At 41.5% G+C, this 15,571-nt stretch overlaps 2 protein-coding genes across 18 annotated transcripts in view; one reads left to right on the top strand and one right to left on the bottom strand.

Moving 5' to 3' along the window:
* The window catches only part of SDCCAG8 (SHH signaling and ciliogenesis regulator SDCCAG8), a 222,945-nt gene extending 208,583 nt beyond the window's left edge, over window positions 1–14,362 (bottom strand). For 2 of the 6 annotated variants that reach the window (XM_019647576.1, XM_019647578.1), the window contains exons 1-3: window positions 14,167–14,362; window positions 2,999–3,151; window positions 2,208–2,293 (exon numbers count right to left, since the gene is read on the bottom strand). In XM_019647576.1, the coding sequence (XP_019503121.1) occupies window positions 2,208–2,293; window positions 2,999–3,151; window positions 14,167–14,233 (306 nt within the window). In that variant the 5' untranslated portion in view covers window positions 14,234–14,362. The remainder of the gene's footprint in view (window positions 1–2,207; window positions 2,294–2,998; window positions 3,152–14,166) is intronic. The other 4 variants (XM_019647572.1, XM_019647577.1, XM_019647574.1 and 1 more) reach the window with 3 other exon arrangements.
* Window positions 14,363–14,866: 504 nt separating this feature from the next.
* The window catches only part of CEP170 (centrosomal protein 170), a 111,327-nt gene continuing 110,622 nt past the window's right edge, over window positions 14,867–15,571 (top strand). For 6 of the 12 annotated variants that reach the window (XM_019647571.1, XM_019647566.1, XM_019647565.1 and 3 more), the window contains exon 1: window positions 15,271–15,354. The gene's annotated coding sequence lies outside the window, so the exon portion shown is untranslated. Of the gene's footprint in view, window positions 15,355–15,571 lie in introns of all 12 variants that reach the window. The other 6 variants (XM_019647570.1, XM_019647569.1, XM_019647562.1 and 3 more) reach the window with 4 other exon arrangements.

The following is a 15,571-nucleotide window of genomic DNA, read 5'->3' as shown; positions in this document are numbered from 1 at the left end:
TCAGTTTAGAAATTACAAGGGTTTTAGGAGCTCCGTGCCAGGCCGGGGGCAGAGACCTACCCACAGGTTCTGTATTATCTTGCAGGGGTTCGTCAGATGCTGAGAGGTGCCCTGCACTGAGGAGTCCAGAAAAGAGACATCAGACAAAGTGTTAGTTCTGGCCACCTCTGTGGCATTTCTAGGACTGACTTTTATTGTATATCTTACCTTACTCTACAAGGATTGTAAAATTTATAAAATCACATATCATGCCATGATGTTAAAAAAAAAGAAGAAATCACGGAAAGGGAAAATGAGGATCAAGCAGTTAAATTAATCCAGAGGACAGAAGCTTGAGATGAGACACACAACCATTTTGTTTCTCAATCCAGCAGAAATTCCAAAAAAAGATGAAGAGCCAGCTCTCACGGCTGAATAATTAATTGGAGTCTTGCTTTTTGGCACATTTAAGATATTTAAAAACCAAAGTAACTTAGTTAAATGAACTATCTGTGGTGAGTAGAAAGCAATTAATTATAGCCACTAAAAATAATACAAATGAATCCGGAATATAGGCAAATATGAATTAAGTGTTCCTATGTACACACGTAGGAACATAGACTATAAAGGATGGTCTATGTGAAAAATAAAAACTCAAGCAAATGCTGGGCGGAAAATGTTCACAAGAAATTATTTGCATAAACTTTAAAGGGTTTATTATAGTGTGGATATCCACATGTTAAAATAATAATAATAATAATAATACCTACACATATTTTTCAGCTCAATAAGACAGCCACATATTTACGGTATGTCATATTGGCTATTTTGAAAAGTACATTCTAAAGTGTAGACTCTTCAAAAGCTACTTATTATTATTATGACTTGTAATTATTAGATGCAGGGTGTACACATTTGGAGTTCAAGTTCCATTCTCTCACATAGCTCCATGTGAGCAGACCTGGGTATCTGTAAAGCACGTACTGTATATGCTGATATGATCCTCTTGATGAAGGTCTTCCTGCCTATCCAGATTCAATCAGCTCCGTTATATCACTGCTCAGTTTTATCTTTAAAACATTAATGAGCACATCTGAGCAAATGCATCTAATCGATTTAAAAGTACTCCACCCAGTGTGTGCTTAAGAGCATTCTAGAAACTAGGTGTCAGTGGTAATAAATTCACTAAATGATGAAATGTTTCATTAAAATTATAATTTATACCTATAAATATGAAATAGGAGTATGGGAATTTCTCTAAAGTTGGAATTAAGCATGAAAGAATGTGTCAGGCAGGAATGAAGTGTTAATATGGGGGTAATGTTACGACATCTCAGCTGTGAGTGAAGGAAAGTGATGTCTCCATGGTTTCCAGCATATGTCCTTGGTATCCAACTGTCACACACATGGAAACTGCAAGGTGGTTATTGCTGCTACAACATGCTATATTTGGGTCATATTTCATAGGTTTCCAAAGAATTTTAAATATATAAACCTATCTCATTATTACAAAAACCCTGTGAGATAAGCATAATATCCTTCTAGGGAGTATGTGATATACTCCAGATAGGCCTAAGGCCTATATTGTTATTTTGGCCATTTAAACCTGGCCAAATCCATCCCTCTCACCTTCCCTTATACCTATCTTTCCTTCACATCTTAGCCTTTAGCCTATCACATGGCTTCCATCAGGAATAAAATACTCTGTCAATGCAACAGCAATAAAAAACAACTTCAGAAGAAATAAAGGGTAACCTCTTGTGTCGCACAATTTTATAACCATGTATTTTAAAATGTAGAATAAGATTACATACTTTGGTTTTGACATTCATAATAAGAGTATTACGAAGGACAGCTAGCATTATAATTAAGTAAATTCTAAAAATGATCAAATACAGATATAACCCTCTAAAAAAGAAAAGGCTCATTTTTTCCGTATTGTGTTCCTTTTTTATATTTGGTAACAGTTGCAGAGTAAATTCTCCAAACTATTTCCTCCCTCACATTTGACAAGTGAATCATAAATTTAAAAGTCAGGATTCCCTCCGCCATAGAAGTTTGTCTTCCTCAGCCAAAATAATCAAAGGGAAGGTAATTTCTTTTCATGGTTTACTCTATTAGAACGCCCTGCTCAGAATCTGTCTACAACATGTGCTACAACATGTGTAAAGTTAACACATACTTAGAAAAATAATGCTTTTGTCGTGTTGCAAATGTTGATAACTTACCAAAGGGGACATTTTTCGTCTTCTTGATGGAGATACCTCACTTTCCTTAGTTGCTTGTTGGTACAACAAAGCTTTGAGTTGATTCACTATAGGGCAGAAGCAATGGGTTGATTAACCTTGTTTGAGATCCCAGTTTATTTATCACCACCCATCCATCGTTCCATCCATCTAACAAATACTATTTAAACACATATTATGCATCAAGAACTGTGCTATTTGATGGCATGCAAAGACAAAGAGGACAAAATCTCTACCACTTAAGAGCTAAGAATTCACTGGGCAAGAGTGATATACTAATAGATATAAAGCAATACAATTGTAGCCCTACATTGTGCTGTAAGAAGAGACAGCACCTAATTGTGCCTGTTTCCACAGAGGAAATGACACTGTGAAGGATGAACAGGACACCACTAAGCGGAAAAGGGTGAGGAAAACTCCAGCAGGAGGCGTGGCACATGGAAAACAGAGGAGCAGGACCAGAAGTCGGTCTGACTGGAACATGGCTTGCAAGATGGATGGTTGGGAGCAGGATAGAAAAATGAGGCTGGAGAGGTAGCTTGGAGCCCTCCTAAGAAAATATTGCTACGACATACTAAGAAGTTTGGACTTCAGCCTTACAGGCACTGGGAAGTCAGAGAAAAAAAAAAATAAGCAAGGGAATTACAGTAGCTGCTTTGTGTTTCCGGAATACAATCCTGGCAGTAGAGCAGAGGATGGATGGCTACTGTCATGACTGGATGGAGTGTGAAGAGTCCCTGTGTCATCTAGGTTAGGACTGAGCTCACACTCACCCGCATGGCTGTGCTGCAGTTCGTGCCAGGCAGCGCCAGTGTCTTCGTTTCCTTCATTGGCGCTAAAAGAAGGATCCTGGGCATCTGCCTCGGGAGCGACCTCGCCTTCCTTCAGACCACATTTCAGTTGGTGACTGCTTCTACACGCACGTTCTGCAGCAATATGATGAAAGCGAGGCCTGTGAAATCTCAGTGACCACCTGAATCCTTACTCAAGGCAGTTTCTAAAGAAGCAATTGTTCCTCACACTTAATGGAAAAAGGTAGAGTTCTGTTTCTTTTCTTTTTTTTTTTTTTTTTTTTTAGCTGAGCCATCCTGCTACCTGTTGGCAGTTCAGTGGCTGCTCAGCTCGGGCTGGACTCGAACCGCTGTTGCTCAGAGCTCAAACTCTTGAGCGAGCTCTTAACCAACTGAGCCACTCGGCCGGCCCTTAGAGTCCTGTTTCTAGCTTGCTGAGGAACACGCTAGAGGCAGTGAGAGAAGAGTAAGTTCATGGGTTAGAGGGTAGACTTGGTTAGCTTTGAGGTCCCTGACACCTCAGTGGTTGATGTTCACTATAATATATAGAGTACTATCAGCGAGGAGGATTGAATGGAAGAGCTCCTCGCCTGTTCATCCCCTCAAACAATAGCCAACCCGGGGAAGCGTTCTCCTTCCCCTCAATGCCTAAGACTCCCCTACTCCACCTGGGACACTGGGGCAGGAAGGCAGAACCTACAAGAGGGACTCTACCCCATCCAGCTCCTCCCCAGGAGAAACTCCTCATCCCTGTGGGCCTGACGTCCCTCCCCCACCAAGAGGCATCCAGCTGCCTGGCCTAGTTTTCATCAAGATTTGAATAACTAAAGTGCTTCTGGCGGCAGCCTCTGTAGGACAGCCCTTCAGAGGTCCTTACTGCTGGCCAGCTACGTCTCATGTAGACATTCTTGGTGAGAACAACTGAGTAACCCGAGAATTGAAGTTTAAACTCACCAGCACATACTTAACATAAATAGTCTAAAATGAAGTATTTTAAGGCATATGATTATAGTAGTTCATCTCTAAAAATAGTCCCCCAGGAATACGTCGTGGCGTGTCCTCTCCCAGGTTGAAACTGAGCATGTCTGTAAGGCATTAGCCAATAGCATGCAGTGGCAGTTACACCAGGCCAGGCCAGGCCTTTAAAACGTGTGGTAGGTTTTGCTTCCTCCCTCTTGGGACGGGTGTCTTGGGGAGCCCTGAGCCACTAAGCAGGAAGTCTGGTTACCCTGCAGGAGGTACTGTGAAGAGGCCATATGGAAAGGAAAGGCCCTGAGGCCACATGGAGAAGGAGCAAAGCCCAGCTCTGCCCAGTCGAACCTCCAGGTCACTCGAGCACCAGGGGCCACCTAACTGCAATGGCATGAAAGAGACCGGAAGGCCTGCTCAGCTGAGTCCCGTCAACCCGCAGACCTGTGAGAGATACTAAAATGCTTGTAGCTGTTGCTCTCAGCCACCAAATTTGGGGCTAGTTTGTTATGTAGCAATAGATAACTGAAATAATTACTCAGGGAAATACTAACCCCAAAACCTTTTCAGCAAAGGCTCCTACTCTTCCATTAATAACAGAACTATACTAATGACACTAGCGATGACATTACTAATAATTCTACCCACTTTATGGATATTTTGACATGAATAACAGCTGGAGAACCAGGCAATCAATTGGTAATTTCATTAATTAAGGTCCAGTTAATTTTTCAGGTTTCAACTTCTTTTTTTAAAAAGGTTTTATTGGGGAATTGGGGGAGGGAATAGCGCTGGGGAATTGGGGGAAGGGGAACAGACAAGTTGCTGTCCTTTTGTTCTTCAGTCTAGTTGTCGCTTCACTGGCCCACGTTGGTATTATCATTGCACTCTTCCCGGGTGAGGCAGTCACTCGCTGGCCATTGGATGGCCACTCACGGCGGCTCACAGTAACCCATGCCTGCTGCCAGCCAGCCCCACTGTAGCCTACACCATCACCGGTGACTCGTGGCAGCCCAGCTCCAGGTCAAGCTGTTGTTCACCATCTTAGCTGTAGAAGGCAGTGTCACTGGCCCCCATGTGGGATCTGAACCGGGGGCCCTGCTGCTCAGAGCTGGCGTCCCAAGCCAGCTGTTAACCAATGTGCCACTCAGCCGGCCCAGGTTTCAACTTCTTGTTGTTCTAATCTCATGATTAAATTCACTGGTTCCAATCCAGAAAACCATAAATGTAACACAAAATGTTCCTGTCCATTAGAGCTGGGACCCAGATTTCAGTCGCCATTTTCAAATTTTGACATCCATAGTTGAAAGTTAATTTTTAACACATTAATTAATTTACCAAATATATATATATATATATATATATAATAGAAATTTACGTTAGAAAAAGATGAATTCCCACACAAGTTCATGTACAGCTAATATCTAACTATTTCAAATGGATTCAATCAAAACAATTCTAAGTTCTTCAGAGGAGATGGTACTTTCCCTAAGTAAGAGCAACTCACAACAATGACGGCAGTGAAGTTCTTACTCCCTTCTGATTGAGGCCCTTCTTCGATAATTTAGACCTATTTCTTCCTGTGTCCTCAGGAAAAAAAGCTCCCATTCCTTGCTACCTCTATGGGAACCCTAAGAAAGCTACAAAACACCTATGTTTTTATGACCAATCACCACTGGGAATATATTTATAAACATATATCCTGGAGGAACCTTAAAAAATAGATTCCATTTTCTCCAAGCTCATTCATTTCAATGGAACAGAAAAAATAACCATAACTTAATAGAAGAAAATATACCCTATATTACAAAATAGCTAACGTAGGCTCGTCACTTTTAGAAACTCATTTTCTACCATGAGTAAATGAAAGAGAGCTGGTCTTTTAGGTCAGGGTTGAATGCTAATAGAATGAAATTCTATTACTCATTTACACAAGAGACCCAGTGAATTTATCACTACATTTTTCTCCACACCAATCCGATTTCCTCTAACAGGAATTTGGTGCTGATTACTAACCAAGCCTGGCCTCCTCTTATTCATCATGAGTTTAAGGAAAAGTCCAGAGAAGATGCATTCCTGATTTCAGCAAAATAAGCAACAGCAATAGTTTTCCAATAACTCAGTATTTTCTAAAGAGACTTGGTAATGGAAAAGGAAAATCAAAGTGTTACACGATAAGCAATTTAGTTCACAGAGCTTTAGATTTATGCACTCAAATCTATGCATAAAGCACCACTTAGCTTGACTGCATCCATTAGAAAGGAAACAGGGTTTGACTAACATTAAAAGTGTGCTCTGTGGAGCTATCAAATGGCTTTGCCTCTAAGACAAAGGATAGTTATTTATTTATACCTAATCTGACTAGAATCTAATAAGCTATATTAGGAAAAATAAAGAAAATATGAAAAAAAAATTACATAGTCGAAAATCCCTAGAGGTAGAGTTCTCTCATCAGATTATAATGATGGCAGAGTTTTATGAGCCCATTTAATCCCTTTTCTAATGTTCTTCTTTAAACTTTTAGAGTTTATAACATTCAAAGATGATGTGTTAAATTGCACTATGAAAATAGTATTATGTGAAATACTGAGATATTTAATTCAACAGCTCCCCCAAAGAAAAGCGATACACAGCCTTGAGGTTTTTTCTCAACCAATGACTTCACTTACTAGGATCAGAGAGGAAGAGAAAGAATTTGCAGGAACTGTGTCCTAAAACTAAAACTAAGGAGTAAGTGATATTTTTAAATGATTTCAAAACATGTATTATACACTTAACAGATATATAGTGTTAATCCTAAAGAATAATAATGCTCCGGTGATTTAAGACAGAGGAAACCTCATCACCACTGAAGGCCCCATCATCCTTAGTGAGAACACTGGTCCCCAGATGCAGGTACCTGCTGTTTGCATATAAGGAAACCAGATCAGATAGGAGGTTCCAGTTATTTCCTATCCCACTGCTCATGGGCAAAGCTTTCACTGCCTATAACCGAGAGACAGAAGGAAAGAATGAAAACTCATTTCCTCTTCTCTCCTGAGAGGACAGAAAGGGTATTTCACAATGCGTCCTGATTTCTTCTCTCCAGCACCAACCACGGGCTGACTATACACTTACTTATGAATACAAACACAAATAGGACCTCTGGGTCCCACAAAGTCACATGAACATAAGTGTAAGTAAATAATATTTCTGCCAGTCCACTATCCAAACATCAACTGGTACAATGATCCCTGAAAAGGTTACTGAGCTGCTGAGTGCTGACAACTGAAGTCTGCCTTATCCAGTTTCCCTATCTGTAACCCCCAGCTCACCGTTGAGTCTCTCTCCATCAAGATGTTTTTGAACAAAAGGCAAATATATCCCAGGCAAGGAAGGATCATCACTTATACACATACTGTGAATTATTAATTTCTACATCCCCCATCTGCACTAGGAGATGTGAAAGAGAATTATCCTGGTGACAGGGAGGGGAACCACACCCTGGGAAGCGCCCAGCTGTCTCTGAGAAAACATGCAATCAACCAGACTTCCCTAGGCTGAGACCCGAGAGGCACCACGGTTCTCAAAACAAGCTTAGACTCAGGCAGACAAGCAGAAAAATGAGACCACAATGAGATAAGAGCCACATGGGTTTGTCCACACTTGACCGGGCCCTCAGCCTAGTTTAGAAGATTGCTGCCCCGGTTTACTAGGGAATTAAAAGTAGTATGAGCAAGATAAAAACAGCACCATCCAAAGTCAGGCAAAGCCAGCTTTGTAAAACGGCAATGACAATAGTGAAAGAGATTAAAAGTGGTGTGCAGAAACTAAAAAAATCTCCAAGAAAACGCTACCCTAAGACTCTTAAGAGCTGACAAATGCGCTAAAGTGGTTGGCGCCGGGAGTGAAAGATAATCCGAACAAGAATGTAAACATCTTAAGAAAGCAGTGTCTAGAAGATCATCAATGATGTATGGATGCTGGCAAATCAAGGAGATTGGCTAGAGGCACGATGAGCGATGCACCTGGTATTTTTTTGGCACCAACTGGGAGGATTTATGCACCTGTCACTTTCCATTGATAAAGACGTAATCCTAGCCAGACTGGCAGCAGCCAGGCAAAATCACCAGCTAATACAATCTGTATCCTTAATTGTAATTACTGTCGAGTATGATCTGGCAGAGCAAGAGCTCCGAGCAAAGCCTTGCTACTTGGGGAACATGGTTTCTCAGCCTTGACACTAGTGACCTGTGGGCCTGATTATTCTTTGTTTTCAGGGGCTGTGTTGTGCATGTTTAGCAGCACCCTGGCCTCTACCCACTAGAATGCCAGTAGCCTCTTCCCCTCCCCAGTCTGACAACGATAAACGTCTCTAGATGTTACCAAATGCAGAAAAACTGCCCTGGTTGAGAACCACTGGTTTAGGTCAATTAAAGAAGAGATCTAGTGCTCAGTCTTGAGGGGAGACTTTGCATCCAACCTGCCACATTACTACATTTTAATCGCAGCCACCCTTTGATGATAAGTGGGTAGGACAGTGAGCTACTCTGGCACAGTAGTGGCATGGGGCACTTCTGGTCCAGATGGCAAGGGAAGGTGCTAGCTCTATATCCACTGGAATCAAGAACTTGGAATGCATCTTCAGCTGCACTTTGTTTCAAGGCCTAACACATGAAGCAATAGTTATGCTCAGGCCATTTTTCTGAGCTACCTTAGGAGATCATGCCTTTAAATATTCCAGTGGGCTTTGAGGAAGGCCAGCCAACACCAAGGTTGCTTTGGCGAGTGCACAGGTGCATTTCAAGCTGTCTCTACCTTTTGACCCTGAAAGCAATATCATTAAGTGAAAAGGTGAAAAAAACCTTAGCACAAACTGATTAAGCGCGTACATCTTTTAAACATCCTAAAACAGAATAGAATTATTCTCAGGACAACAAAAGGTCTTTTTCTGTACAAGAATATGTGAAAATGCCCTTACAATTTCATAACACTGAACGATTATTTGCATCTGGATGATTCCACGGGTGACTAGTTACTTGTAAATTACCTTTTTCTGGTTGTTCAGTCCTGTTCTTTGCTTATTTTAGGGAAGGAAACCTGGAATTTTACTGGCTTTTCCTTATTCTGGTAAAAGAGATGGTCATAAAAGTTCAAACTACTGAGAAAAGCCACGTAAGTACATAAATAAAAAAATGAATATATGTTTATCATTTTTTGTTATCAGCAAAAAAAATGAACTCAGATATGCACAAGTTTTAGCTGCATTACCAATGCTTATTTATTAATAGCCAAACCATTCCAGTTCTTTAAATTTTAGAAAACAATGATGGTTCAGTCTGCACTGAAATACCAAAATAACTTTGTCATTTCACAACAAATGTTTCCAAAGGCTTTATTATATTGTTGCCTCTCTTGGTGTCAATGAGGCTGATAACACAAATAAGCAAACATTAACTGTGCAGAATGTATGTGTGCATATATACAGAGGGTGCCAAAAATATGTACACACATTTTAAGAAAGGGAAAAACTGTATCAATATATGCCGATAACAAAAGATAAATACAAGTCACATTTGATTTCTGCAATTACAAGAGGTGCTCAAAGTGGTTACCATCAGCATCCAGACACTTCTGATTATGGCGAACTACTGCTAGAGCAACGTTGACCAGTGTCCACTTGTATACATTTTTTGGCACCCCCGGTATATACTGTATATGGTGAACAATATAAAATATATTCAGGAAACATTTAAGCAAAAACAAAGAAAAGGAGAACTAGGAGGAACTGGAAAGAAGGAAGGGAGAGGGAAATGAAGAAGAAATACAAGTTTGATGAATAAAACTGAGAAAAAGAACTTTTGCTAAAGTTACACATGCTTTTGTAAGTTTGCCAAAGGTCCAGATGACATCACTGCTGGCTAACTCAGTGACCAAATTATTGGCTAGTAAGGTTAACACAGGCCTTCTACAGATGTGAGCCCTTCCCTGCAAGAAAAAAAATCCTCTTTGTAGGATCTGCAGCGATATGTCAATCACATATACAAGTAAAACATAGAACATCAACGTTATCTTCGGTTTTCTCAAACTAGGTCCATTTACAAAGAAGAGGATCACCTCCAAATTACCTATTTTTTTCCCTTTTAACCTTTTGCTTTCTATGAACTAGTTCCATTCCTTACTCTTATTTTTATTAGATAAAAACATAACCTTCGTCATTCACGTGGTCCAACCTAGTGATATTAGAGATCCAGGGGTCTGAGAGTGATGCCTGGGTGACGACCAGGCTCTCACATGTGTTTCCATTGGACAGCACAGTGTGCGAGGAAGGGAGAAAAAAAAAAGGGAATGAAGAAAGGAGGAAGGACACCAGGGAGAAACTGGATTGTTTTCAGAAAAAGCGTCAGCTGCCCAGTTTGGCCACACGCCTCACCATTCCCTAGTGTCTTCCACTAACGCTATCACACATTCTGTCATCAGTTTGGCTCCTAAAGGCAATAATTCCCAAATCTAGTCCAAACTTTATTTTATAGATGAAGACCAAGAATCCGAGAACAGTTTATTAATTTGCCTGAGGTGACCGATGGTTATCAGAAAAGCAATAGTAAGAGTTCAGGGACCTGGCTCCCAGTTCCACATTTCTCTTCTCCATCATACTCATCCACAAATTCAGGCCAGAGCCTGAAACACCCAAGTGATGAAGTGGAAAGGGTAAACCAGCATAGAAAATCTATATGGAAAATAAATGGTCTATTCCTATCACTGTACAAGTTTGTTTCACATCTTTTTAGGCCCACCCAACGAAGGTGGCTAGGTGAATTGGCGAGTCATGTATTCAGGTGTTGATAAACTGTATCCATAGCTAACATTGCAGCAATAGACTAGACATGATTCTGTTATTAAGGCTGAGACATTGTATCTCTAGCAAGTTCTCTCCTTCTTTCTAATATCATATCCCTACATTCAAGTATACAGAACATAAACAGCCTGGATTGCCCATTATTCTGTTTTGTTTTCTGACCCTTTCTTAGGTATACACTACTTTATTTTATACTTCAGGGCCTTGTACAATGATGTGTTGAATTTAAATTAGAGGACGGGCATTTGTTCTTCTCTCCAGTTAGCAATATAGTTCTCAGCCATTCTGCAGGTCCTGAATTATAGTTGCCTATAGAATGAATGAATGAACACCTAACCATACTGCCTGGAAGTCTTCCAAGTCACTTTCAGTTCTATGTTAAACTCTGTGGCTCTCAGGATACCCGGAATATGCTCACTTATTACCACACTGGAAACTTTCATAGCATCTACTGTATAGGGATAATATTAGATTTGTGAGGCAATGAAGCCTTTTAATTTTTATGCCAGAACTCTTAATTTTGAAGGAGTGTCATTAAACTTGTCCAATTTCTTGTAGTGGGGGTACAGACAACCGAAAGCAAGAGATACCCTTACAGGGGACAAACAGTGACTATATCTGACAAGTGTAAGGGGAAGGATGGGCGGTGAGGGTGGAGTGTGAAAATGGGCTCTCTGGGATCATCAGTCAAGAAGGCTCAAGACGTCCACTCAGGTTTTAAAAGCAAGAAAGTGAACTTTGATTCCGCTTTCACATCAGAACTTCAAATTATTAATATTCTATAGTAATCCCAAAAATTATATTTGAAGTGAAGAAATGAGGAAAAGCTATAAAACAATGAGGCTCTAGCATGGAAAATTGTGAAAGCATTTTGCATTTTTATGTGGTTAGTTGCTGGCTGAATATAAAAGAAGGGATATCAGAAATTATTATAGGCACAGTTATTTGAAAACCAGAGGAGTACTTGTGAGGAAAGACAAAGAATGATTATCAGCCTTTTCTCTAAGCAAGAATGAGGCAAGACATTTTGGGGAAGTAATGGTAGATAGACACAACCAAACAAACCAACAAAACCAAACAAAACAAAGCAAAAGAACTTTAAATTGCATTTTGTCTGATTGCATAGTAACACAGTTTCAAGTTATTAGACACAGACACTCAAAATGAAGTTCCATATATAAAATAATGCCATCAAACTTTATTCTGAAACACAGATGTTGACTTTAAAAGGAATTATCCTATTTAAAAGTGGTAATTTATATGTAGGGAGTGAAGAACTTCTGACTGTACTTCTCTTCAAAGTTAGCTCTGTTTTGTTTCCTTCCATGAGCTGTTATATAAATGAAATAAATGTAAAAATAAAAAAAATGCTACTGAATAAATAATAAGTCCTGGAAGCCCACGACAAAATCAGGTTCCATTTCTTGATTCATTGTTATAGCTATCACTAAAAAAATGTTTTTAAGTTAACTTTTTTCTCTGCTTTGTCTGCTCTTGATTATAAATGTTTTCACTATCATATTGTTAGCACTCTAAATGTAAAATTTATTTTAAAATGTAGTAGCTTTGAATGAAAACTCTTCACTTTATAATTACTTGAAAGCATTACTATGGGTATTCAACATAGTACTCTAACGTTAGTTGAAATTAACTAGTGCATCAAAATGCCTAATAGTAAATGGCCTCTAATACTTACATAAAAGTTCAAAATAAAGTCAAAGAAGAAAGAACATTAGGAGACGCTTACCACGGAAAACAAAAATTTTTTGCCAACCTCAAAAATTAAACAGAAACACTCACATTATCATTGTGTACAGTATTTTTCTTCCTTTCAAATGAAAGTTAGAAGAGGTTATTTCTGTACCTAACAGTTCTTGAAACATCACTGGGGCTGATGAAGGTATTCATTAAAACCAATTATTTTACTCTTGCAGTTTGAATACTGAGAATGTTGACAGTTTGTCACACTGCTGACAGGTGGGAACAATCAATAATAACTCTTACAAAATCTAGTCACTTGAAAATAAACTTCCTAATCTCCTTGAAAAATCTCCCCTTTGTTGCAGGTACCAATTATAAATAGCAGCTAACATTTAATGAGTGCTTCTTATGTGCCAACCACTGATCTTTACCCTTATTTTCTTTCCTAGTAATCTGTAATTATTTTGTTTGTCTTTCTCCCCCACTAATCCAGAGGATCCAAGGGGACAGGGACTTTGTCTAGTTCCTTATGTATCCCCAGGACCTAGTATGCTTAACACATGATAGGCGCTCAATTAATAAGTGAGTCAGTGTTCTCAATGCTTTAAATAATTTTTTAAAACTGTTGGTCAGGACCTAGAGGGCTCAGAAAATGCAACAGAAGAGAAAATATAGTGTATTATATCTAGTATTCTTTAACGAAACTTTTCTTTTAGCTTATATATGTATTTGTCCCATATAAAGTGTATTTCTTACTGATGAGTAACAGTGAAAAGAAAATCTCAAAATGACTGCTTTACATGGATTATTTCATCTGCTTCTCACAGCAACCCTGTAGATGACACCACAACTTCCACTTCAAAACAACAGAACTAAGGTTTTTAAATGTTATATATGTCCAAGGTGACAGAGCTATCTACAAGTATGAACTTCTATAGATACTCAATTATATCGTGCCATACTAAGGAAATCGAAATTAACTAAATATGGTTTCAGTAATAGTAATTGTGACAGGATTAATAAAGAAAATATAGGCTTTTAAGACAGGCCTGCCTGAATTTAACACCTGGCTCGGCCACGAAGCAGCTCTGTGGGCTTTGTCCTAATTTAACGTCTTTGCACCTCCATTTCCCCATATTCATAAGGTTGTTTTAAGTTTTAAATGATATAATGTATGTACATAGCCTAGAGCACTAAATAAAGCTGTTGTGATTAAAATAATTATTAGTGTTTTCTTTTCCTGGTCCAGCAAATCATTCAATCCACTACAACATACTTTGAATGTGTAAATAGCGTGAATCAGGAACTTACTAGAGATCAAAGTATGGGAAATGTGCAAAAGTGGCATAGAGCCGTTCAAGAGTTTCTGCTGGAGCTGGGTGAGGAAGATGCCTAAAACAAGATCAGAGAGTTGGTTCAGGTAACTAAAGGGAATCAGGGAAACACGAATGGTTAACAGTAAAAACAAACACAAACAATCTCATCCTTCCTCCAAAAACATCCTTCCACAGCAACATCCATCTTCTTCCTCTGCATCCTGGCTGGGGCCGAACCGAGGTGATAGGAAACACACCTCGTCAGCTCCCCGCCCCCTAGGCCCTGGTACCAAGGGGCTATGGCACGGAGGTTCGGAGCAACTCACCCCGGAGACTCCGCTGGTACTGCCCCAGAATCTCCTCCAGGGTAGAGTTCTCCGGGGACTTCGCCATGTACAGACTCGGGCCCAGAGATGGGAGTTATGTGGGGAAGTGTCCAGTGTGCTCCCCTCCGGGAACAGGAGGCCTTAGCGCCCCGGGTGTACCCGCTGGCTTCCTGCCGCTGCTGTCAATGGGGAGCATGGAACCCTGGACCGGACTCGCGGGGGCTCTGCTCACATTCTGGCCCTCTTGATGGATGACGGGAGTTGTGGTTCTCAGACGCCTGGCCTGCAGTGTGCAAGTTCCTGAGAGCCCTTCCCACTACACTACAATTCCCAGAGGGAACCGCGCTCCGAGCGCCAGCTTCGGCCGTTTGGCAGCCGGATCCGGTTGCCAAGAGACTGCCTGGAAGCTCTGCCCTTTTCCCGGTTTAGTCCTGCCTCCATCCCATCCTGGTGTTTGGGCCACTCAAATGACAGAAAGGGCTCCCTGAAGGCCTTGACTTTTCTAAGAAATTTGCTCATATGCAGTCGATCCTTGGAGATTTTCAAGGACGCAAATAACAAGCTCTACACTGTTCAGCCGCGATATTTGCCAAAACGGACGAATAAATTCTCAAGAGAAATAAGCTCTAAATCTCCCCATTTAATAATAAGCCTAGATTGTGCAAGGCGGCGGACACTACAAATCCTAGCATGCCCAGCAACCCGACCTCCACTTGGGGTTGGCGCACTGCCCGCTGGGAACGGTAGTCCTTGTTGGTAGCGGTCTCAGCTAATGTTGGGGTCCTCCTCATTGTTCAAGCTGGTCTTTGAGGCACGCCTGCGCAGTCGGCAGCTGGAAAACCCTGCGGTAAGACCCTCTGCACAGCCCCTTTTCATTGTCTGTTTTTGGCGCCTGCGCAGTCAGAGATAGTTGGGACTGAGCCGGGAAGGGGGTAGGGCCGGGCTCCTCGCCCTTTCCCCAGGCGCCTGCGCATTAGGCGGCCGCTCTTTGCCGTTACCGCTATGTGTGGGGCGTGTATGGAATAACGTTGGTGCCCAGCGGAGCCGAGGGGCCGGGATCTTGATCCCAGCGGCAGGGACGACGACGACAGCGGCGACGACACTGTCGGGGGAGGACGGCGTGCAAGAGACTCACGGGACGCGACGCGCCCCGCCTCCCCCGTCCGGTCCCTCTCTCCGCGGTGAGGGGTAAGTGATGCGCTCCGCTGCTGCGTTAGGCGCTGCCGATCCCGTGCGGCCACTTTTCCACATCCTCCTCCTCGGGTTTGCAGCGGGGGGTCGGGCCGCGATCTGCGGCGGGGCTGCGCTGCAGGGCCGGGCGGGGTCGGGGGGCGCTTCCCGGATGCTCCTCGCGGCGCCGCCACCCCCCACGCACCCGATCGGGGGCTCGGCCGGGCTGCCCCTG

Source organism: Hipposideros armiger, unplaced genomic scaffold, assembly GCF_001890085.2.
Source record: "Hipposideros armiger isolate ML-2016 unplaced genomic scaffold, ASM189008v1 scaffold_113, whole genome shotgun sequence".
Lineage (NCBI taxonomy): Eukaryota > Metazoa > Chordata > Mammalia > Chiroptera > Hipposideridae > Hipposideros > Hipposideros armiger.
This window is presented reverse-complemented; position numbering and strand designations above follow the sequence as displayed.